We start from the raw sequence: 24,223 nt of genomic DNA, 5'->3' as shown, positions 1-24,223 counted from the left end.
CGCCATCATCCACAGAAATACCCTCAGAATCTCAACCAACACTGAAGACACCCTCAGCACCGCCGAACACCTGCACTTCCATAGCCACGTCGATCCCAACACCACCCTCAGAGGAACCCTTGTGTACAGACCCCCTCCCGACCCCAGTCACAGTTTATTGACTCCTTCACAGACACCGTCAGCTCGCAGGCTCTGGCCTCCACAGACTACATCCTCCTCGGAGACCTGTACTTCCACCTCGAGAACACCAATGACAGCAACTCCACCACGCTACTGGACAACCACGCCAACCTCAGCCTCAAACAGCTCGTCACGACACCCACCCACTCCACCGGACACACGCTTGACCCATTTTCTCCACCAGCAGCCACGTCACCGTCAGCCATAACACCAAACAACATTGGACCAATCACCACTGCATCCACTTCCCCTACATGAATACCACCGCACACAACCACCAGCAAAGAATCCCCCAACGCAACTGGAACAAGGTCACCGAAGACCAGCTAATCACCACCCTTGCCCGAGACCCACCAAACAACCATACCGACACCGACAAGGCTGCCCGCAACCTCAGGCAATGGATCGACGACTGCGCCAAGACTCTTGCTCCGGTCAAGAAACCCTCAAACAGATGCACCAAAAGAAGAGCTATCTGGTTCATTGCCGACATCCAAGCAGACCCGCCAAAGACTAGCGAAGAAATGGTGCCCGAGCAAACACCGGACAACCACGAAGCCCTCAAGAACGCCAGCCGCAGGCACCACCAACTCATTTGATTGGCTAAAAGGACCTCCTTCAAGGAACGCATCAACAACAATGCACACAACATCAAAGAGCTCTTTATCATCATGAAGGAACTCGCCAACCGCAGCTTCAATGACAATCCGCCATCACAAGACCTCTGCGACTCTCTGGCAACCTTCTTACACTGCAAGATCGCAGATATCCATGACAGCTTCAACTCTGAGGCCTCTCCAACAGCCACCGACACCCCAGACTTACCGCCCCCCAGTCACACCTGCTGTCTGACCTCCTGGAACCACATTAACGACAAAGACACCATCAAGACACTGAACACCATCCACTCCGGTTCACCATCAGATCCCTGCCCCATCACATCTTCAACAAACTGAGCTCCATCATCACACCCCAACTCTGCAAGGTCTTCAACAGCTCATTCGAGACGACCACCTTCCCAGAAAGCTTTAAACAAGCAGAGAACAAAGCACTACTCAAGAAACCCAAGGCAGACCCAAAGGACCTCAAGAACTTCCGGCCCATCTCCCTGCTTCTGTTCCCGGCGAAAGTCATAGAGAAGATCGTCCACAGACAACTGACCCAAATCCTCGAAGAGAACAACACCTTGGACTCAATCAGGATTGCGCAGCAACCACAGCACCGAAACCGCCCTCATCGCCGCCACCATCGACTTAAGGACCCTGCTGGACAACGGCGAGACTGCGGCCCTCATCCTCCTGGACCTCCCGGACCTCTCGGCCGCCTTTGACACTGTCTGCCACCACACCCTTCACACACACCTCTACAATGCAGGGATCCACAGTAAAGCCCTCGACTGACCACCTCCTTCCTCACCAACAGAACCCAGAGAGTCCACCTCCCTCCATTCCAATCCGAAGCCACCAAGATCACCTGCGGCGTACCCCAAGGATCATCCCTCAGCCCGACCCTCTTCAACGTCTACATGACACCGCTAGCCAACATAATCCAGTCACACGCCCTCAACATAGTTTCCTACGCCGACGACACCCAGCTGATCCTCTCCCTCACCAAAGACCCAGCCACCACCAAAACCAACTTTCACGAAGGGATGACGGCCATTGCCGAATGGATGAAGAGCAGTCGCCTGAAACTGAAATCGGAAAAGACAGAGGTCCTCATCCTTGGCTCCACCACCTCCGCCTGGGATGACTCCTGGTGGCCGGCCTCGGTGGGAACTGCGCCAAAACCCACCGACCATGCACGCAACCTGGGGTTCGTCCTGGACTCTTCGCTGTCAATGACCCAACAAGTCAACGCCTTGTCTTCCTCCTGCTTTAACACCCTTGGTATGCTTCGCAAGGTGTACATATGGATCCCCACCGGAACTAGAAGAACGGTCACCCAGGCTCTCGTCACCAGCAGGCTGGACTATGGCAATGCCCTCTACGCAGGAACCACAGCCAAACTCCACAAGAGACTCCAACGCATACAGAATGCCTCCGCATGCCTCATCCTCGACATTCCCAGCTACAGCCACATCACCGCCCACCTGAGGGACCTGCACTGGCTCCCCGTCAACAAGAGGATCAATTTCAAGCTCCTCACCCACGCGACACAAAGCACTCAACGATGCCGGACCAGCATACCACAACAAGCGACTCACCTTCTACACCCCCAACCGCCAGCTCCGCTCCGCCGACCTCACCCTAGCCACTGTCCCACGCATCCACCGAACAACCACCGGCAGCAGATCATTCTCCCACCTCACCGCCAAGACATGGAACACCCTCCCCATCCACCTATGACAGACCCAGGACCTGCTGACCTTCAGGAGACTCCTCAAGACCTGGCTGTTCAATCAGTATCTGTCCCCCCTCAGCGCCTTGAGACCCTTACGGGTGAGTAGTGCGCTTTACAAATGTTTGATTGATTGTGTTGGCTCGAAACTCGGACCACCATCAGGAGGTGAGGCCATGCACCATTGTAAGCAGCCACCCCGCCCCCACACCGCCCTTGAGGTAAGAGTGCCTGCTGCAAGGGGCGGGAGCGAGTAAGAGCATGGAGGGCTGTTCGCTGCAGTGAAATAACGAAGAGTAGTTTAAGCAGTGCAATCAAAGACTCAGAGGAAGCCTTTGTGCTTCATCCTCCCCCTACGCCGCCCATGACGCGCTGCACGTGGACAGCAGGCGGTGTACAGGACAGTAGTCCCAAGGCAGCAATTCCCTGGAGAACGGAGGAAGTGTGCACCATGCGCTCCCAGTGGCAAGAGGAGGCTACGGCAAGTGGAAGACGAGCAAAGAGCGCACAGAGTGACATTGCGCAGAAGATGTACCCCAGATGCGGACGGTACAGGCTGGAGCTCGAGAGCGAGGAAGCGAGGTGGTCACACGGCGTGACTCATCCTGAGAAGCGGCGACCTGAGAAGAGGTCAGAAAAGTGGTGACCTGAGAAGAGGTCAGAAATGTGGTGAACTGAGAAGAGGTCAGAAAAGTGGTAACCTGAGAAGTGGTCAGAAAAGCGGTGACCTGAGAAGAGGTTGAAGAAGTGGCGACCTGAGAAGAGGTCAGAAAAGCGGTGACCTGAGAAGAGGTTGAAGAAGTGGTGACCTGAGAAGAGGTCAAAGAGGTAGTGACCTGAGAAGAGGTCAGAGTGAAGATGACCAAAGAAGTGGTCAGAGAAGAAAGACCCGGATGAAAAGAATGAAGAACAAGTATGAGCATTGACAAGAAGGAGGTAGCGACATCAGGTCCGGTCATCGAAGGAAAAGAAGGCATTGTCCTAGGAGTAGGATAATACCACCGTCCCGATTACAATGTGCCTTTCCGTCGAGGCAGCTGTGATGGGGAAACTTTCAAACTTGGGTTGGCAGAAAAAAAGAAAAAGATGTGAAAACGTACCTTTTTTTGGTTCCTACTTCAAATTCTGCCTTGAACCGCATTCTCCAAGTCCTTCTGGTGCTGCTACTACTTGACCACAACACTCAACAAACCTGTTGTCACCAGAATCTAAGGTAGGTTACTGTGTCACTTGTTTCACTATGAATCGTATGTTAACATCAGCTTTTGCCTCGCGTAGTTTTACAGGGCTCTCACACGCAATGTTTTTGTGTGTCATGCATAAGCGTTTATCTTACAACTTATTGTGGTACAATGTACACACCTGTATTATTGGGAGAGGTGTGGCGCCGCGGCCAGGGCGACTGACGCTGGAATCTGGGGATCAGGGTTCGATCCCCGGCTCCGGCGGTAGGTTAGCCCAGCACCATGTGACTCTGGGCAATAGCTTGCTTAATCTTCCCGACGGCCCCCAGCGCCTAGAGACCCTTACGGGTGATTGTGCGCTTTACAAATGTGGATTATTATTATTATTATTGTCACGTAAATAATTCTTTTCTTCTGGTGATGGGTGTGGGTGTTTTCCTTATGGTGTCTGTGGGTGTGCATATAATCGTGTGTGTACGTTGTTGGTGTGCAATGCACTATGTATAAAAAAATGGCATTACACATTACCTACATACACATATTGACAGATTCACAACATATATGTGTAGTGAGACAATGATAAGTAGCACTTAGCTGTCTCCACACCACCATGGCCTCACTCTGTCAGGACTCTGTCGCCAGGACACTGCTTGGCACAACGGGGACATCTAGAACGGCTCTGCGCAATCCTTGACTGCAACAGAGCACCGTTAGCCAGCTGAGAAGACCGTGTCGGCGGCAGGAACTAGTCTATTGCTGCAACATCTAAATATGGCGGGCGGTTGGACCGCTGTCAGCTTGACCGAGTACTTGAAACCGCCACCACAGCAGGACGACGGTAGTCCCACCAAGCTCTAAATCAGGTCCTATGTCTGTGTCTAGAGGGATAAACGCTCCATAGTAGCATATATAATCAGTGGGTGGGACTTGCCTCAACTTACCCTTTAAAAGTGACTTATTCCCATATTTACAGCTGGGGGCTACAGTGGGCTGTTGAGGTTGCGATTGTAAAGGGGATTCAGGTCCATTTCCTGAATAAAGCTCTGGAGATGATGTTTTTCTACATTCTACCTCTCCATTGATAGATTATTCTGTACCAATTGGCGTCATGCACCTGATCTTCCCTGTCAATACTTCATCTAGCGGCTTAAGTCATCGTGCCTGCTCTAGAAGTTCTTGAAGTTGGGCCTTAAAGATTGGGCCATCACTCTGCTGAGGTAGCACAGGGGTCTAAGGGGTGCCACTGTGGGTCGATGCAACAGGTCTTATTTCACAGTATACAATGGGGCAGGGGTACAGACAGATGATATATAGAGAAGTATAGGACGGGGCAGGACCCCCACAGGCAGGAAAGCAAGGCCTGATGAAGAAGTGAGCGATGGCAGAGGATGTAAGATGAGAGAGATACAAAGTGTTGGGCTGATAAAGATGGAGAGCAAAATAGGAGGAAAGAAAGGAGTCCAGAAAAGTAAAAGGGGGGCTAGTGGGCAAAGATGCATAGGGATCAGCTGTTTGGTAGAGTGACTGAGAGATGACGCATGGCTCCGTAAATAATGGGGAAGCTCTAAGATAGAGTCAGGAGGTGGGATAAATGAAGAAGTTTGAGGACAGGTACATTTCAAAGAAAGAGACGTGTGGATCTGCTGCTCAAACTCACATTTTGACCTGTATGGCTGATCTGCTGTTCTCACCGATGAATGAAACTTCGATGATGGTGCTGGTACTCCTGGGACTGTGGAGCTCAATTTCCACCACGCTGTGAAACACTGTCAGGAGGAAAGAGACACAGTCACGCACAAGGACAACGTCATAAACCTTCCCTTAACCAGGGTCCATTAAGCCTCTGCTTCCTTGCTGAACTCTACTTCTGACTCCAGAGAGTGATGTCCTCGTGTGTCCTGCAGCCGCCCCAACCCTAACACAGCTATATCAAGGCTCTTATGTCCAAACCAGATCCTACCGCAAATCCCTTCTCTGTATATAACACAGAGACAGCCCCCTAGAAGGACGGAGCATGACCATGTTCCTCAGACCCCTTGACTGCCTCTGTATCACCACATCCTACAGGACTATCACGTCAGGGTGGCCAGAACTGGTCACCAACACTGCTGTCAAGTATGCTGTCCTGCTGAACTGGATACGCGCCTCATATACCAAAAGGCTGAAACGAGATTAGGAAGAAGTGGAGCCAACATTTACTAACTTCTCAAGTCCACCTAGGTTTGAAGTCTGTGCAGCATCCGAAGAAGTGGAAGACCAATCTGAGAGTTCGCAGTCACCTAAAGAGCAAACTCGATGAAGTGTGTTTATAGGTATTTAGAGGGAATGCACATAGTGTAGCTGTCACCGTCCCCAGATATGTATTGGAGACAAGCTGCAGGCACTCAGAGCGGTAAGAGCAGAGAAAAGGGCACTTTCTAAAAGTGTCATTTCTAAAATAGTAATGTTAAATTCAACTTTACTAGTAAAGAGGATTTATCATTGCTATTGCAATGATATAAAACATGGAACAGCTACACCTCTCTAATCAAGATTTACAGCTTAAAGGTGTATTAAAGAATTTCCAATACTAACCTATGAGAGGAGTAGTCCTCACAGTACTGAAAAATGTATTTAGATGCTTCTCACTACCAAGACTTACAAAACTTAAAAGTACACGTCCCACCTTTTACTTGCACAGAACCCTGTCCCTGTGGACTGCCTAGAACCTAGCATAGGCTGTGACTTATGTGTAATAAAAGGGGAGTTGGCAGAGGGTTTTAAATACCTAGTCGAAGTGGCAGTAAACTGCACACACAGGCTCTGCAGTGGCAGGACTGGGACATGTCTGGAAGACTACTTGTGTGGGTGGCACAATCAGTGCTACAGGCCCACCAGTAGCATTTCATTTACAGGCCCTGGGTACATGGAATACCACTTTACAAGGGACTAACAAGTAAATATAATATGCCATTGTACATACACCAATGTTACCATGTTTAGGGGAAAAGCATATGCACTTTAGCATTTGTTAGCTGTGGTAAAGTGCTCAGAGCCCAAAGGCCAACAAAAAGATTCAGCACAGACAGGAGGTAAGCAGCAATAAAGTTTGGGGGAAGACCACCCTAAGGATGACAGGTCTAACAACAACTTATTTGCTTGCTCTGATCTCAACTAATGTGGCGCAGCGACACCGCAAAATTCTACTTGTAGTTTTTACAGTTGCCGTTTCCCTGTCTGTGGTTGAGTGGATGTTAGATAACCCTCTACTAGGTGCAAGTGTTTCTTGTTTTCCTGTCTTGTCGTTAGTCAAACAGTGCCCTAAGTTAAGGGTCCACACATTCCTCTTCCTGAAAGTATTTATAGTTATAACGTCTACTTTCAAATGTTAGCTGAAAATTTTAAAACCATGCAGGGAGAGGACGGCCTATTTTCATCTGCCTTTGTCCTATTATTTTTGATGTGCTGTTTTCCTTAACCTTTTTGTTTTTTTAATCCATTAAACTGTTCTATCCTGACTATGACAAACCATTAGAAGATGTACCGATAGTATCTGATGCAAATCTGTATTTGTGGTCTACTAAACATGCTCATAATTTTTTAAGGCTTTTAAATCAAGGGCTCGGCATGCTTATACGATGAAATTGTTTATTCCTGCGGCTAACATGAGCGTTACAAACCAACGCTTTAAGGATTTAACTTGAACATTAGCAAAGGTAAGAGGGTTTATGTACATGAACTGAATGCAGGGATAAGTCTAGATGAAGAGAGGTTAATGCAGAGCACATTATTGGACTGAGAAAGGAAAGTGTGAAGGATCCACAGCCAAGTTTATGTACTGATGTCGCTCAAAAAGAGAACTTTGTGTACAATTCGGAAGAAAGATGTGAATGTAGCTGTTGAGATAGTGGGTTGGAGTGAGTGTGAGTGGAGTTACCTAGCGAAAGCTAGAACATTTACCAAATTAGAGGCGAGTATCAAGGGTATCTATTACGTATGTGGTAAATCAGCTTATTTCCAGTTACTGCATAATTGGGTAGGTAGTTATGCAGCTTATGCCCTTTCCAGAATCTACCACACCAACGAGATAAACTCACCCCTTGACTGTTACATAAAATGGAGTTAACAAGATTATAAGCAGATCCTTAGCAATATCTTTGGAGCATTAATACTCTCAGTAGAAGCTGCATTAAATGACGTTTAGATTAGAAAGCTGCTAACTTTAGTAGACAGACTCACTGCCAACTGTTACTAATACAGAGTTGCTAGCTATGGGAGCAGTGATCATGCAAAATCGCTTTGTGTTAGATTTGCTGCTTGCGAAGGAAGGCAGAATCTGCATGGTCCTTCATGCGAGGCAATGTTGCATGTATATTCCAGAAATAGATAACCAGCTTAATGGTGATGCCACTAACATTACAAACATTACGCATGAACTAACCGAACTGGATGAGACAGGTGTCTGGTAAGGAATAGGTTCAGTATTTGTCTCCCCTGGAAGGGGATCTGCTAAAACAGGGGAATGTTTAGGAAGCCAAGGTGGTGGGATTGTGAAACTGCTTTTAACTCCTCTTTTGATCATACTAGTTGGTGTTCCAGGTTTTCTCTTTTCCCCAAAACTGCCTTTGCCTTTGATCTCATGCCCATGTCCTCTTATGCACAGGGGCAAACAGTCCTTCAACAGGGTCACTGATTGTGCATCACATAGGAAGTGGAGGTTTCAGTGCGCCCTGGGCGGCAACACTTGGGAGTATGTAAAGGGGATCATTGGAGCCTTCTTTCATCCCCACAAAGGCAGGTGCTGTCACACACGCTGTGCCCCTCAGTGTGGGATCTCTGCCTCTCTCTTAAAAAATGAGCCCAGGTCCACTGGCAGTGAAAGACAGGGCTTCATTTTCAAACCATGACTCTGCCTTTCACTGATCTGTTCTTCATAGTCCAGGAGTGACCTTCCAGAAGCCATACCTGCCCGGAGGAGAGAGTAGGGTTTTCTGTAATTGGGTTCACTGTCACGGTCTGCCCTGGGCGCCCCACTGCGAAGACAGGGATAGTGCACCCAATAGCTGATCCAACCCCATGTGTGCATGCATGATTCAGCACCCACCATTCTTTTGGGGCAGCAGTGCAAGGATTGTAGGATTGCATACTTTAGGGAAGGGGTGTAGGCATGCCTGTTGAAGGTCATGAACTGTGGGACCATAGATGACCCAGTACACTTTGACTTAGACCTGTAGACTCCAACTTCTAACAATTTAGCAGTAAACTGCTGGAAGTCAGCCACTGGATGACCCTCCTTGTGCACATTTCCTCCAGGACATATGGACCATGGTGTCCACGTGACTTATGTGCAGCTGACTGGCATAACCTCAGAATCCAAAATATTGAAGTTTGGTCTAAATTCCAATAAGTCCAGCCACCCAGTTGTACAATAAACAAACTCTCCAAATGGGCGGTTGCAACAGCCAGTGGACTTCTCCAAAATTGACCATCATGGACAGAATGTTGCATTTACCTAAATGGCATGTTTGGGAATTAGGGCTGACTTCGCAATATGGCATCAATGGTGGGGTGCAGAGCCCTAAGTGATGGTGATAGTGAAGTGAAAGAAGGACACCCCAAAAAAATCTATCAATGGGGCAGTGGTATCTTCTGAAACGGGTTGGACAAAGTCTGCATCACATGACTGAAGGGGGATTACATGGGACAGGCATTCTCCAGGAGGGGCAGAAACAGGGCATTCCTGAGACTAATGCTTCAAAACGGGGGGTGCACGGCCACCTATCACTGGAGTTTAATGGATGATATGTTTTCCTTAAACTAGTGGGAAAGTGATACATTAAAAAGGCCAGGCTACATGTGAAAAGGTCCAAGAACGGACATTGTAATGTGTTACTGCCCAAGAGTTACTGTGCAAGAGAATGTGGATGCCCTGGCAGAGGGCCATGTCTAAGGCAGTCTGTTCTACCTCTGGGCTCACCAGACATACTGTAAAATCTACAGAAGGGGCATCTGGTGTGGACAGTACGGGCCCGATTCACATAAGTAACTTAAGACAAAATCCTACACTTTTTACCATTTTGGTAATCACAGAAGGCACTTACTCATTAGGACTCCTAAACTGAGAAAACTCCTAACTTTAAGACTCTCGGTATTCACAGAAGGCATTTAGGACTCCTAACTTCTGTGAATATCGAAATGAGTAAGTGCCTTCTGTGAATACCAAAATGAGTAAGTGTCTTCTGTGAATACCAAAATGAGTACGTGCCTTCTGTGAATACCGAAATGAGTAAGCGCCTTCTGTGAATACCGAAATGAGTAAGTGCCTTCTGTGAATACCAAAATGAGTAAGTGTCTTCTGTGAATACCAAAATGAGTATGTGCCTTCTGTGAATACCGAAATGAGTAAATGCCTTCTGTGAATACCAAAATGAGTAAGTACCTTCTGTGAATACCAAAATGAGTAAGTGTCTTCTGTGAATACCGAAATGAGTAAGTGTCTTCTGTGAATATCGAAATGAGTAAGTGCCTTCTGTGAATACCAAAATGAGTAAGTGTCTTCTGTGAATACCGAAATGAGTAAGTGCCTTCTGTGAATACCGAAATAATTAAGTGTCTTCTGTGAATACCGAAATGAGTAAGTGCCTTCTGTGAATACCAAAATGAGTAAGTGCCTTCCGTGAATACCGAAATGAGTAAGTGCCTTCTGTGAATACCAAAATGAGTAAGTGTCTTCTGTGAATACCGAAATGAGTAGGTGTCTTCCGTGAATACCGAAATGAGTAAGTGCCTTCTGTGAATACCAAAATGAGTAAGTGTCTTCTGTGAATATCGAAATGAGTAAGTGTCTTCTGTGAATGTCGAAATGAGTAAGTGCCTTCTGTGAATACCAAAATGAGTAAGTGTCTTCTGTGAATACCGAAATGAGTAAGCGCCTTCTGTGAATACCGAAATGAGTAAATGCCTTCTGTGAATACCAAAATGAGTAAGTGCCTTCTGTGAATACCAAAATGAGTAAGCGCCTTCTGTGAATACCGAAATGAGTAAGCGCCTTCTGTGAATACCGAAATGAGTAAGCGCCTTCTGTGAATACCGAAATGAGTAAGTACCTTCTGTGAATACCAAAATGAGTAAGTGCCTTCCGTGAATACCAAAATGAGTAAGTGTCTTCTGTGAATACCAAAATGAGTAAGCGCCTTCTGTGAATACCGAAATGAGTAAGCGCCTTCTGTGAATACCGAAATGAGTAAGTGCCTTCTGTGAATACCGAAATGAGTAAGTGTCTTCTGTGAATACCAAAATGAGTAAGTGCCTTCTGTGAATACCAAAATGAGTAAGTGCCTTCCGTGAATACCGAAATGAGTAAGTGCCTTCTGTGAATACCAAAATGAGTAAGTGTCTTCTGTGAATACCGAAATGAGTAAGTGTCTTCCGTGAATACCGAAATGAGTAAGTGTCTTCTGTGAATACCGAAATGAGTAAGTGTCTTCTGTGAATATCGAAATGAGTAAGTGCCTTTTGTGAATACCAAAATGAGTGTCTTCTGTGAATACCGAAATGAGTAAGCGCCTTCTGTGAATACCGAAATGAGTAAATGCCTTCTGTGAATACCAAAATGAGTAAGTGCCTTCTGTGAATACCAAAATGAGTAAGCGCCTTCTGTGAATACCGAAATGAGTAAGTGTCTTCTGTGAATACCAAAATGAGTAAGCGCCTCCTGTGAATACCGAAATGAGTAAATGCCTTCTGTGAATACCAAAATGAGTAAGTACCTTCTGTGAATACCAAAATGAGTAAGTGCCTTCCGTGAATACCAAAATGAGTAAGTGTCTTCTGTGAATACCAAAATGAGTAAGCGCCTTCTGTGAATACCGAAATGAGTAAGCGCCTTCTGTGAATACCGAAATGAGTAAGTGCCTTCTGTGAATACCGAAATGAGTAAATACCTTCTATGAATACCAAAATGAGTAAGTGCCTTCTGTGAATACCAAAATGAGTAAGTGCCTTCCGTGAATACCAAAATGAGTAAGTGTCTTCTGTGAATACCAAAATGAGTAAGTGCCTTCTGTGAATACCGAAATGAGTAAGCGCAGAGTAAGTGCCTTCTGTGAATACCGAAATGAGTAAGTGCCTTCTGTGAATACCAAAATGAGTAAGTGCCTTCTGTGAATACCGAAATGAGTAAGTGCCTTCTGTGAATACCGAAATGAGTAAGTGCCTTCTGTGAATACCAAAATGAGTAAGTGCCTTCTGTGAATACCAAAATGAGTAAGTGCCTTCTGTGAATACTGAAATGAGTAAGTGCCTTCTGTGAATACCAAAATGAGTAAGTGTCTTCTGTGAATACCGAAATGAGTAAGCGCCTTCTGTGAATACCAAAATGAGTAAGCGCCTTCTGTGAATACCGAAATGAGTAAGTGCCTTCTGTGAATACCAAAATGAGTAAGTGCCTTCTGTGAATACCAAAATGAGTAAGTGCCTTCTGTGAATACCAAAATGAGTAAGTGCCTTCTGGTTATACCGAAATGGTAGTAAGTTTAGGATTTTGTCTTAAGTTAGTTCTGTGAATCAGGCCCTACATTATCACCACAGCTTCATCTGGTGGTCCAGAGGTGCAATACGTTAAGCAGAAGTTGGTTATCTGAAGCAGAGGAGTGCACAACGAGGGGCACTCAGCCATAGACACCAATCAGGGATTCTTGTTACACAAGTTTATCAGAGTGACAGCTTCATGCAGTATTAAGTTAGTGAAAAGCATTTGTTGCATATGATATGCTAATCAATGTAAAGGAATTGTGAGTTGTTATATTATGCCTTAATTATGATTCTAAGTAGTAGAAGCGATGACGTTCTCGGCCCGCCTCTTCATAACCACCTACCGCAGTACGGGGCTGTGGTACTCGTCATCAGGAACACCTGGGCCTGGCCGCGGAGCTCTCCCACTGGGACGCCACCTCTGTCCGTCAGTCCTGCAGAGAGGAGAAGGAGACAGCGGTCAACACAGATTCAAGTCTGCAGGTCTCTTGGGATGTGCTGGCTGGATCCTCAACCCCAAGACCCATTTCCAGTCAGTTTGGGGGTTCCCTGCCTTTGGGGTTGCTACCGTAACACAGAAGGTGTGTGATATGCTGCATGTACCTATTAAGTCAGGATACCCCTTACCACAAAGAGTGTAACATAGCATCGCAAAATCATTGCTTATGTTTTGACACCTTTAATGATCATGTACACATATTACCCAAAATCAAGGTAAGATCATTCTCACCTCTATGTCCTTCTTAACTCGTTGGCTGCTGCCGTCGGCCAACGGTCGTCACGTGCACTACCTCGGTAGTGCTGCGCACGTACGTAGGCCGACGCTGCCCCACCCATTTTTCGAACGTTCAGCACTGGAGTTGAACGTTCGACGCAGCCAACGGGTTAAACTTTGAAATTTTTGACACATCAGCAAGAAGATTGTTTAATCTATGTCAGGACCGGAGGCTCAGATTATGTTTGTGCAAAGCTGTCTTCACACCACAGAAGCAAAGTCAACAATGGGGTTGAAATGTAATGATTTAAAACTGGACCTGAGGATCAATCTACCGCTGTTATGATTTCCTCCAACCGAGAACCCAACCCTTGAGGTTAGGAAGACATAGCTCGCTTTGCAGGTACAATCTTCTCTTCTAAGGCATTGAGGCAACAAACCACACACAATTTAAGGTTCTTGGGCATGAGAAACATCGTTTACAATGCACGTGTTACAACACGTGTCATTACAACGAATGTTTTACAACACGAAATCCATTACAACGCATGTCATTACATCACATAATCCATTACAACGCATTCCCCAAAGTAACACCCCAGCGGAGTTAGAATAGTTATTGCGTTATAATGGATTATGCGTTGTAACGACATGTGCTGTAACAACATGCGTTATAATCGATTTTACGATGCAAAAAATGTGTTATAATGACACATGTTGTAATGCGTGCGTTGTAAAGTATCATATTCTTGGGCATAAGAAGACTGTCAACTTTGCTGAAAGCTGATCTCGAGACATATCGTCATTGATAGGCCATCTCTCAAGAAACCTCAGTACCACGCTCCAGAGAGCTACATACCTGGGTACAGGAGGATTTGACAATCTCATCCTACAAACCAAGCAATGTTCCCTTACCAGCTTATTAGCTACAGATGCACAGCCCACAGAAACAGCCGATTAAAAATGGTGTGCTGCCCTGTAATCCACTCCATGTGAAGCCAATTTGGACAAAAAGCTTATAGGTAGGTGCATATCTGTCTTCACGGGATCCACGCTTGGTCAGACAAACCAACAAGTCAGTCTCTTCCAGGAAGAAGAATCCTTCATGGGTGCCACGGAACCATACTTGCTTAATGTAAAACACATAATTTTCCAAAATTCTTGGCAACTGAAAATTTACGTGCCATTAGGTGTAGTGGGCCGGCCAGTGCTAGTGGATGGAACTGGCCCATTCGGACCGTCAGACTCTCCAGAGAGCGAGGAATCACAACGCGGGAGTCCCATGGCATCTCCGGAAGAACTGGGATCCAGCTCTCCAAATCAGAGTCACCAGGAACAGGCGCCCCAGCTGCCTCGCCTGCGGTGTAAGGGATCATCATGAATGGAAGAAAGGCATAACACTGACTCCTTTCCTAATCTTGCAAGAAAGCGTCCATTGCTCGAGGCTTGAGGTCTGGCCTCCAGCAAACAAATGCGGGAAGATGTTTGTTCAGAAGAGAGGCAAACTAGTGGATTGATCATGGGTCTTCATTAAAAGCTGAAACGTCTGCACTTTCCTCTTCCAATCTCAGGCATCCCTTAGATATTGTGGGCCCGATTCACAGAGCTAACTTAAGACAAAATTCTAAACTTACTACTTTTGGTATTCACATAAGTTAGGATTTTGACTGAAGACAAATTTAAGACAGACTTAAGACAGACTTAAGACAGACTTAAGACAGACTTAAGACAGACTTAAGACAGACTTAAGACAGACTTAAGACAGACTTAAGACAGACTTAAGACAGACTTAAGACAGACTTAAGACAGACTTAAGACAGACTTAAGACAGACTTAAGACAGACTTAAGACAGACTTAAGACAGACTTAAGACAGACTTAAGACAGACTTAAGACAGACTTAAGACAGACTTAAGACAGACTTAAGACAGACTTAAGTTAGGATTTTGTCTTAAGTTAGTTCTGTGAATCGGCCCCTTAGTCTTGAACTACATTCTTGTGACCAGGCAGATATTTTTCCGTCAACAACTACTGATGTTGCAGGCATTCTGTCAAAAGTCATTGATTTAATGAACTGCTGAGAGATTGTTGTATTCTCCTACGGATGGATAAATCGCCTTCTGACGGGACAGGGCCCTGATGGAGAATAATCCCGCCAGAAGCTCCAGGCAGATGATGTGTAACTTCAATTCTCTGATTGACTAGTACCCTCCTGTGGAGAGAGATATGCTTCTGATGCCTGAAACCCTTCTGCTAGCGTCTGTCTCTGTGATTTCTGGCTGGGACCTGAAGATGGCTCTGCCGTTCCAGCTCTCCGTGTGTTTCAGCCACCAGCTCACCTCTGTTCTGGCTTTCTCTATAGACTGGTTGTATCTGTGTACGATAGACCTTTGCTGAGATGTTAAATCTTCGGCCGCTGCAATGCCCTGTAAGGAGCAGGCCTCGAAAAAGAGCCCGGATCAGTGATTCCAAAAGGGCCACAATCTGGGTTAACAACCTCAATGATGGTTCACTCTTGCTGAGAGCAGACCTCAGGTCTCTCTTGATGCCCTTGACTTTCTTTGTTGTCAACTGAAAAGGAGCTTCCACCAAGTTCACAAAAAATCCCAGAACTTCTGCTGGTTATGTCAAGATGAGACCTCATTTCTTCTGGATGCTAATGAACCATAACTCCTGCTACAGGTGGATAATCAATCTTAAGTAGGTTTTAACTCGAGTTCCACTGGGTCTTGAGCCACAAAGATCACGTTGTCCGAGTAAATCATACCCGGGGCACCCTCTGCCCTCAGGATGTTCCACTGGAACCAAGCTGTACCTGTCTGATATGACCATAACTAGGTCGAAACCGGTCCTGGGCTGTTTGTTTTCTGGTTGAGGGAGAACCTGGCTTGGCAGTTCAGGCTGGACTGTTCCCATGAGGCACAGGGTCAAGACTGATTTGCATATGGCTGGGTCCAAACTGAGGTGGCGTGGTGAGCAAAAGAGCGATAGGTTGGGATGCTACCCTGAGCTGTTGGCAGTGGTTAGACAAATTACAGGCATTCCTCCCATCACCTTTTGTGTGTTTCATCTGTCGAGAGAGACCATTTCAGACTAATCAGAACTGTTGATTTATGCTGTTACAACAATTCTGATTGGCTGCACCAATCAAAATGGCCGTCCCTAATTAGACTGTTCTAGATTTAACAAGCCCCTGCCCAACCATACAGTCATAGACTAGTCTGTGACTGAAGAAATAGGCAGGCTGGAAGTCTCCCAGTGGTTTGTAGTTCGCTGGCAGATTACCGGATGCCTCATGCCTTTTTTCATACGTGGTAAGCGACAGTGCTTAAGAGACTGAGTTTCACTTACAGCAGATTGAAAAAAGAAACACCCCCGGCCATATTCAGCTCCGATACAGCGATGTTCATCAGAGCACTAACAGATGCAAACTGTGCATGTCTATTAGGGCACGCGTGGTCCTGGTCAGACACGAATGTACAGTGGACGTCTTAAACTTCTCCACTATAGTGAAGTCTCCCCCTTTCATCTCCCATTCAATCATTTGTTACACTTATAAAGTTATGCCACGCAATGCCATTATATGCCATACCATGATATCCATATCATTCCATACCAGATGCCATACTATGCCATGCCGTTTCATACTGTGCAGTGTCACGTCAAACTATATACAACTACGCCATGCCGTACATACTGGTGAATATGAGACTACACATACCATGCCATTCTGTCCATATCGTGCCATGCTATACTATGCCACCAAAAATATCACACCAAAGTTTGCCATACAATGCCATACCAAAGTTTGCCATATCATGCCATGCGATACGATGCCATACCAATGTTTGCCATGGATCACTGACATAATATCGATGTCAAAAATATCGAGATACCAAAATATCGAGGATAAAATCGAGGGACAAAATATCGACTGCCTATCTTCAAACAGGTAAGTACTAAAATATCGACTCCAAAATATCGACTTACAAAAATATAGACTGTCAAAATATCGATTTTTTTAAATGTCTTAAAATTAAGTTAAAAATAATATATATAAATATATTTAATATAAACTTAGAAATAATTATTACATAAATGTAATATTAATAAATAATTAATATAAATTAAAAAATTATATCACCAAAAATAATACATATACATATATATATATATATATATATATATATATATATATATATACATATTATTAAATAAACATAATATAATATAATTTATTTTAATTTAATTTAATTAAATTAATTTAAATTTAATTTTACTTTATTTTTACACTGTACCCCTGTACCCCAAAAACCCAAAACTGACCCTGAACCCTAAAAATACCCCTTTACCAAAAAACTGAAAACTGACCCTGAACCCTAAAAATACCCCTTTACCCAAAAACTAAAAACTGACCCTGAACCCTAAAAATACCCCTTTACCCAAAAACTAAAAACTGACCCTGAACCCTAAAAATACCCCTTTACCCAAAAACTGAAAACTGACTCTGAACATAAAAAATACCCCTTTACCCAAAAACTAAAAACTGACCCTGAACCCTAAAAATACCCCTTTACCAAAAAACTGAAAACTGACCCTGAACCATAAAAATACCCCTTTACCCAAAAACTAAAAACTGACCCTGAACCCTAAAAATACCCCTTTACCAAAAAACTGAAAACTGACCCTGAACCCTAAAAATACCCCTTTACCCAAAAACTAAAAACTGACCCTGAACCCTAAAAATACCCCTTTACCCAAAAACTGAAAACTGACCCTGAACATAAAAAATACCCCTTTACCCAAAAACTAAAAACTGACGCTGAACCCTAAAAATACCCCTTTACCCAAAACTGACCCTGAACCCTAAAAATACCCCTTTACCCAAAAACCCAAAACTGACCCTGAACCCTAAAAATACCCCTCTACCCAAAAACCCAAAACTTAAATTTAATTTCCAAAACCAATTACTTTTATTTACGAAGTTAATTTTATTTAATGGTTAATTATTAATTAATTAACAAATGTAAATAATTTACATATTTAATTAGTTATTATTAAATTACTCCCCACCCTATCCCCCTATAAACTCACAACCCACTACAGAAATTAATTTACTAATTATTATTTATTTATTCTTTAAATATTTATAATTAACAATTATATTTTAATTATTTACAAAATAATAATTAATTAACAATTATTATTAATTTACATATTGAATTAATTAAATTTAAATTACTTCCCACCCTATTCCCCTATAAACCCACAACCCGCTACAGAAAATATTTTACGAAAATATAATTATTGATCAATTAATCAATTATTATTAATTACCAATTATATTTTAATTAACAATGAATAATTAATTAACAATTACTATTATATTACAGATTTAATTAATTATATTTAAATTACTTCCCACCCTATTCCCCTATAAACCCACAACCCACTACCGAAAATATTTTACTAAAATATAATTATTGATCAATTAATCAATTATTAGTAATTACCAATTATATTTTTATTAATTAACAATTAATAATTAATTAACAATTACTATTATATTACAGATTTAATTAAATATATTTAAATTACTTCCCACCCTATTCCCCTATAAACCCACAACCCGCTGCAGAAAATATTTTACGGAAATATAATTATTGATCAATTAATCAATTATTATTAATTACCAATTATATTTTAATTAATTAACAATTAATAATTAATTAACAATTACTATTATATTACAGATTTAATTAATTATATTTAAATTACTTCCCACCCTATTCCCCTATAAACCCACAACCCGCTACAGAATAATATTACACAAAAAATTAAAAATATTATTAACTTACCTTAAATTCGATATTTTTGCTGTCAATATTATGTCTAGTCGATATTATGTCCATTCTATATTTTTGATTCGATATTATGTCCATTTTAGTCGATATTTTTGTTGTCTATATTATGTCTAGTCGATATTATGTCCATTCTATATTTTTTACTCGATATTCTGTCCAGTCGAAAAAAACAACTCGATATTATGACTGCACACCGTTTGCCATATCATGCCATGCGATACGATGCCATACCAAAGTTTGCCACATCATGCCATGCCATACTATGCCATACCAAAGTTTACCATATCATGCCATGCAATGCCATACCGAAGTTTACCATATCATGCCATGCAATGCCATACCGAAGTTTACCATATCATGCCATAAAATGTCATACCAAAGTTTGCCATATCATGCCATGCAATGCCATACCGAAGTTTACCATATCATGCCATGCAATGCCATACCGAAGTTTACCATATCATGCCATGCAATGCCATACCAAAGTTTACCATATCATGCCATGCAATGCCATACCAAAGTTTGTCATATCATGCCATACAATGCCATACCAAAGTTTGCCATATCATGCCATGCAATGCCATACCAAAGTTTGCCATATCATGCCATGCAATGCCATACCAAAGTTTACCATATCATGCCATGCCATACTATGCCATACCAAAGTTTGCCATATCATGCCATACAATGCCATACCAAAGTTTGCCATATCATGCCATGCAATGCCATACCAAAGTTTGCCATATCATGCCATACAATGTCATACCAAAGTTTGCCACATCATGCCATGCAATGCCATACCAAAGTTTGCCATATCATGCCATGCAATGCCATACCAAAGTTTGCCATATCATGCCATACCAAAGTTTGCCATATCATGCCATACAATGTCATACCAAAGTTTGCCATATCATGCCATACAATGCCATACCAAAGTTTACCATATCATGCCATACAATGCCATACCAAAGTTTACCATATCATGCCATGCCATACAATGCCATACCAAAGTTTGCCATATCATGCCATGACATACAATGCCATACCAAAGTTTGCCATATCATGCCATACAATGCCATACCAAAGTTTGCCATATCATGCCATACAATGCCATACCAAAGTTTGCCATATCATGCCATACAATGCCATACCAAAGTTTGCCATATCATGCCATGACATACAATGCCATACCAAAGTTTGCCATATCATGCCATACAATGCCATACCAAAGTTTACCATATCATGCCATGCAATGCCATACCAAAGTTTGTCATATTATGCCATGCCATACAATGCCATACCAAAGTTTGCCATATCATGCCATACAATGCCATACCAAAGTTTGCCATATCATGCCATACAATGCCATTCTAAAGTTAGCCATATCATGCCATGCCATACAATGCCATACCAAAGTTTGTCATATTATGCCATGCCATACAATGTCATACCAAAGTTTGCCATATCATGCCATGCCATACAATGCCATACCAAAGTTTGTCATATCATGCCATGCCATACAATGCCATACCAAAGTTTGCCATATCATGCCATACAATGCCATACCAAAGTTTGCCATATCATGCCATACAATGCCATTCTAAAGTTAGCCATATCATGCCATGCCATACAATGCCATACCAAAGTTTGTCATATCATGCCATGCCATACAATGCCATACCAAAGTTTGCCATATCATGCCATACAATGCCATACCAAAGTTTACCATATCATGCCATGCAATGCCATACTAAAGTTTGTCATATTATGCCATGCCATACAATGCCATACCAAAGTTTGCCATATCATGCCATACAATGCCATACCAAAGTTTGCCATATCATGCCATACAATGCCATTCTAAAGTTAGCCATATCATGCCATGCCATACAATGCCATACCAAAGTTTGCCATATCATGCCATGCCATACAATGCCATACCAAAGTTTGTCATATCATGCCATGCCATACAATGCCATACCAAAATTTGCCATATCATGCCATACAATGCCATACCAAAGTTTGTCATATCATGCCATGCCATACAATGCCATACCAAAGTTTGCCATATCAGGCCATGCAATGCCATACCAAAGTTTGCCATATCATGCCATACAATGCCATACCAAAGTTTGCCATATCATGCCATGACATACAATGCCATACCAAAGTTTGCCATATCATGCCATGCAATGCCATACCAAAGTTTGCCATATCTTGCCATACAATGCCATACCAAAGTTTGCCATATCATGCCATGCAATGCCATACCAAAGTTTACCATATCGTGCCATGCCATACTATGCCATACCAAAGTTTGCCATATCATGCCATGACATACAATGCCATACCAAAGTTTACCATATCATGCCATGCAATGCCATACCGAAGTTTACCATATCATGCCATGCAATGCCATACCAAAGTTTGCCATATCAGGCCATGCAATGCCATACCAAAGTTTGCCATATCATGCCATGACATACAATGCCATACCAAAGTTTGCCATATCATGCCATGCAATGCCATACCAAAGTTTGCCATATCATGCCATACAATGCCATACCAAAGTTTGCCATATCATGCCATGACATACAATGCCATACCAAAGTTTGCCATATCATGCCATGCAATGTCATACCAAAGTTTGCCATATCATGCCATACAATGCCATACCAAAGTTTGCCATATCATGCCATGCAATGCCATACCAAAGTTTGCCATATCATGCCATGCAATGCCATACCAAAGTTTGCCATAACATGCCATGCCATACAATGCCATACCAAAGTTTGCCATATCATGCCATACAATGCCATACCAAAGTTTACCATATCATGCCATGCCATACAATGCCATACCAAAGTTTACCATATCATGCAATGCCATACAATGCCATACCAATGTTTGCCATATCATGCCATACAATGCCATACCAAAGTTTGCCATATCATGCCATGCAATGCCATACCAAGGTTTGCCATATCATGCCATGCAATGCCATACCAAAGTTTGCCATATCATGCCATGCAATGCCATACCAAAGTTTACCATATCATGCCATGCCATACTATGCCATACCAAAGTTTGCCATATCATGCCATACAATGCCATACCAAAGTTTGCCATATCATGCCATGCAATGCCATACCAAAGTTTGCCATATCATGCCATACAATGTCATACCAAAGTTTGCCACATCATGCCATACCAAAGTTTGCCATATCATGCCATGCAATGCCATACCATACCAAAGTTTGCCATATCATGCCATGACATACAATGCCATACCAAAGTTTGCCATATCATGCCATGCAATGTCATACCAAAGTTTGCCATATCATGCCATACAATGTCATACCAAAGTTTGCCACATCATGCCATGCCATACCAAAGTTTGCCATATCATGCCATGCAATGCCATACCATACCAAAGTTTGCCATATCATGCCATGACATACAATGCCATACCAAAGTTTGCCATATCATGCCATGCAATGTCATACCAAAGTTTGCCATATCATGCCATACAATGCCATACCAAAGTTTGCCATATCATGCCATACAATGCCATACCAAAGTTTGCCATATCATGCCATGCAATGTCATACCAAAGTTTGCCATATCATGCCATACAATGCCATACCAAAGTTTGCCATATCATGCCATGCAATGCCATACCAAAGTTTGCCATATCATGCCATGCAATGCCATACCAAAGTTTGCCATATCATGCCATACAATGCCATACCAAAGTTTGCCATGCAATGCCATACCAAAGTTTGCCATATCATGCCATGCAATGTCATACCAAAGTTTGCCATATCATGCCATACAATGCCATACCAAAGTTTGCCATATCATGCCATGCAATGCCATACCAAAGTTTGCCATATCATGCCATGCAATGCCATACCAAAGTTTGCCATATCATGCTATGCCATACAATGCCATACCAAAGTTTGCCATATCATGCCATGCAATGCCATACCAAAGTTTACCATATCATGCCATGCCATACTATGCCATACCAAAGTTTGCCATATCATGCCATACAATGCCATACCAAAGTTTGCCATATCATGCCATGCAATGCCATACCAAAGTTTGCCATATCATGCCATGCAATGCCATACCAAAGTTTGCCATATCATGCCATGCAATGTCATACCAATGTTTGCCATATCAATCAATCAATCACTGACACTTATAGAGCGCGCTACATACCCATAGGGTCTCAAGGCGCTTAGGGGAGGGGGGGGGTGCCGCTACTGCTCGAACAGCCAGGTCTTCAGCTTCTTCCTGAAGGAGAGGTGGTCTTGGGTCAGGCGCAGGTCGGTCGGGAGGGAGTTCCAGGTCTTGGCGGCCAGGTAGGAGAAGGACCTTCCTCCTGTGGTTGCTCTTCGGATGCGGGGGACGGCGGCGAGGGCGTGGTTGGCTGAGCGGAGGTGGCGTTTGGGAGCGTAGAAGTTGATCCGGCTGTTGAGGTAGCCCGGGCCTTGGTCGTGTAGGGCTTTGTGTGCGTTGGTGAGGAGGCGGAAGGTGATTCTTTTGTTGACGGGGAGCCAGTGAAGGTCTCTCAGATGTCGTGAGATGTGGCTGTGTCGTGGGATGTCGAGGATGAGTCTGGCTGAGGCATTCTGGATCCGCTGGAGTCTCTTCTGAAGCTTGGCGGTGGTACCGGCGTAGAGGGCGTTGCCGTAGTCCAGTCGGCTAGTGACGAGGGCCTGGGTGACGGTCTTCCTGGTCTCGGTGGGGATCCACCAGAAGATCTTCCGTAGCATGCGTAGGATGTTGAAGCACGCTGAGGAGACGGCGTTGACTTGCCTGGTCATGGAGAGGGAGGAGTCCAGGATGAAGCCCAGGTTGCGTGCATGGTCTGTCGGTTTGGGTGCGGTGCCCAGGGCGGGAGGCCACCAGGAGTCGTCCCAGGCGGAGGGTGAAGAGCCCAGGATGAGGACCTCCGTCTTGTCCGAGTTCAGTTTCAGGCGGCTGGTCGTCATCCACTCGGCTACCTCTTTCATCCCTTCGTGTAGGTTGGCTCTGGCGGTGGCGGGGTCGTTGGTCAGGGAGAGGATCAGCTGGGTGTCGTCGGCGTAGGAGATTATGCTGAGGTTGTGTTGGCGTGCGATGGCCGCGAGGGGGCTCATGTAGACGTTGAAGAGGGTGGGGCTCAGAGAGGATCCTTGAGGGACGCCGCAGATGACTTCGGAGGCCTCTGACTTGTACGGTGGTAGGCGGACTCTCTGTGTTCTTCCGTCGAGGAAGGAGATGATCCATTCCAGCGCCTTGTCCTGGATTCCGACGTTGCTGAGGCGCTGTACTAGGGTGCGGTGGCAGACCGTGTCGAATGCCGCGGAGAGGTCTAGGAGGATGAGGGCCGCTGTTTCTCCGTTGTCCATCAGGGCTCGGATGTCATCGGTGGCGGCG

The 24,223-nt window shown here is 44.1% G+C and overlaps 1 protein-coding gene across 1 annotated transcript in view; it reads right to left on the bottom strand.

Annotated features, from left to right (window-relative positions):
* PLA1A (phospholipase A1 member A) overlaps positions 1-24,223 on the bottom strand; it is a 172,175-nt gene that overhangs the window by 28,239 nt on the left and 119,713 nt on the right. Inside the window, exons 9-10 of the mRNA XM_078656363.1 lie at positions 12,560-12,649; positions 5,362-5,470 (exon numbers count right to left, since the gene is read on the bottom strand). Of these exons, the coding sequence (XP_078512489.1) occupies positions 5,362-5,470; positions 12,560-12,649 (199 nt within the window). The remainder of the gene's footprint in view (positions 1-5,361; positions 5,471-12,559; positions 12,650-24,223) is intronic.

Source organism: Lissotriton helveticus, chromosome 8 (assembly GCF_964261635.1).
Source record: "Lissotriton helveticus chromosome 8, aLisHel1.1, whole genome shotgun sequence".
NCBI lineage: Eukaryota > Metazoa > Chordata > Amphibia > Caudata > Salamandridae > Lissotriton > Lissotriton helveticus.
The sequence above is the reverse complement of the archived record's forward strand: the minus strand, read 5'-3'. Positions and strand labels throughout refer to the sequence as shown.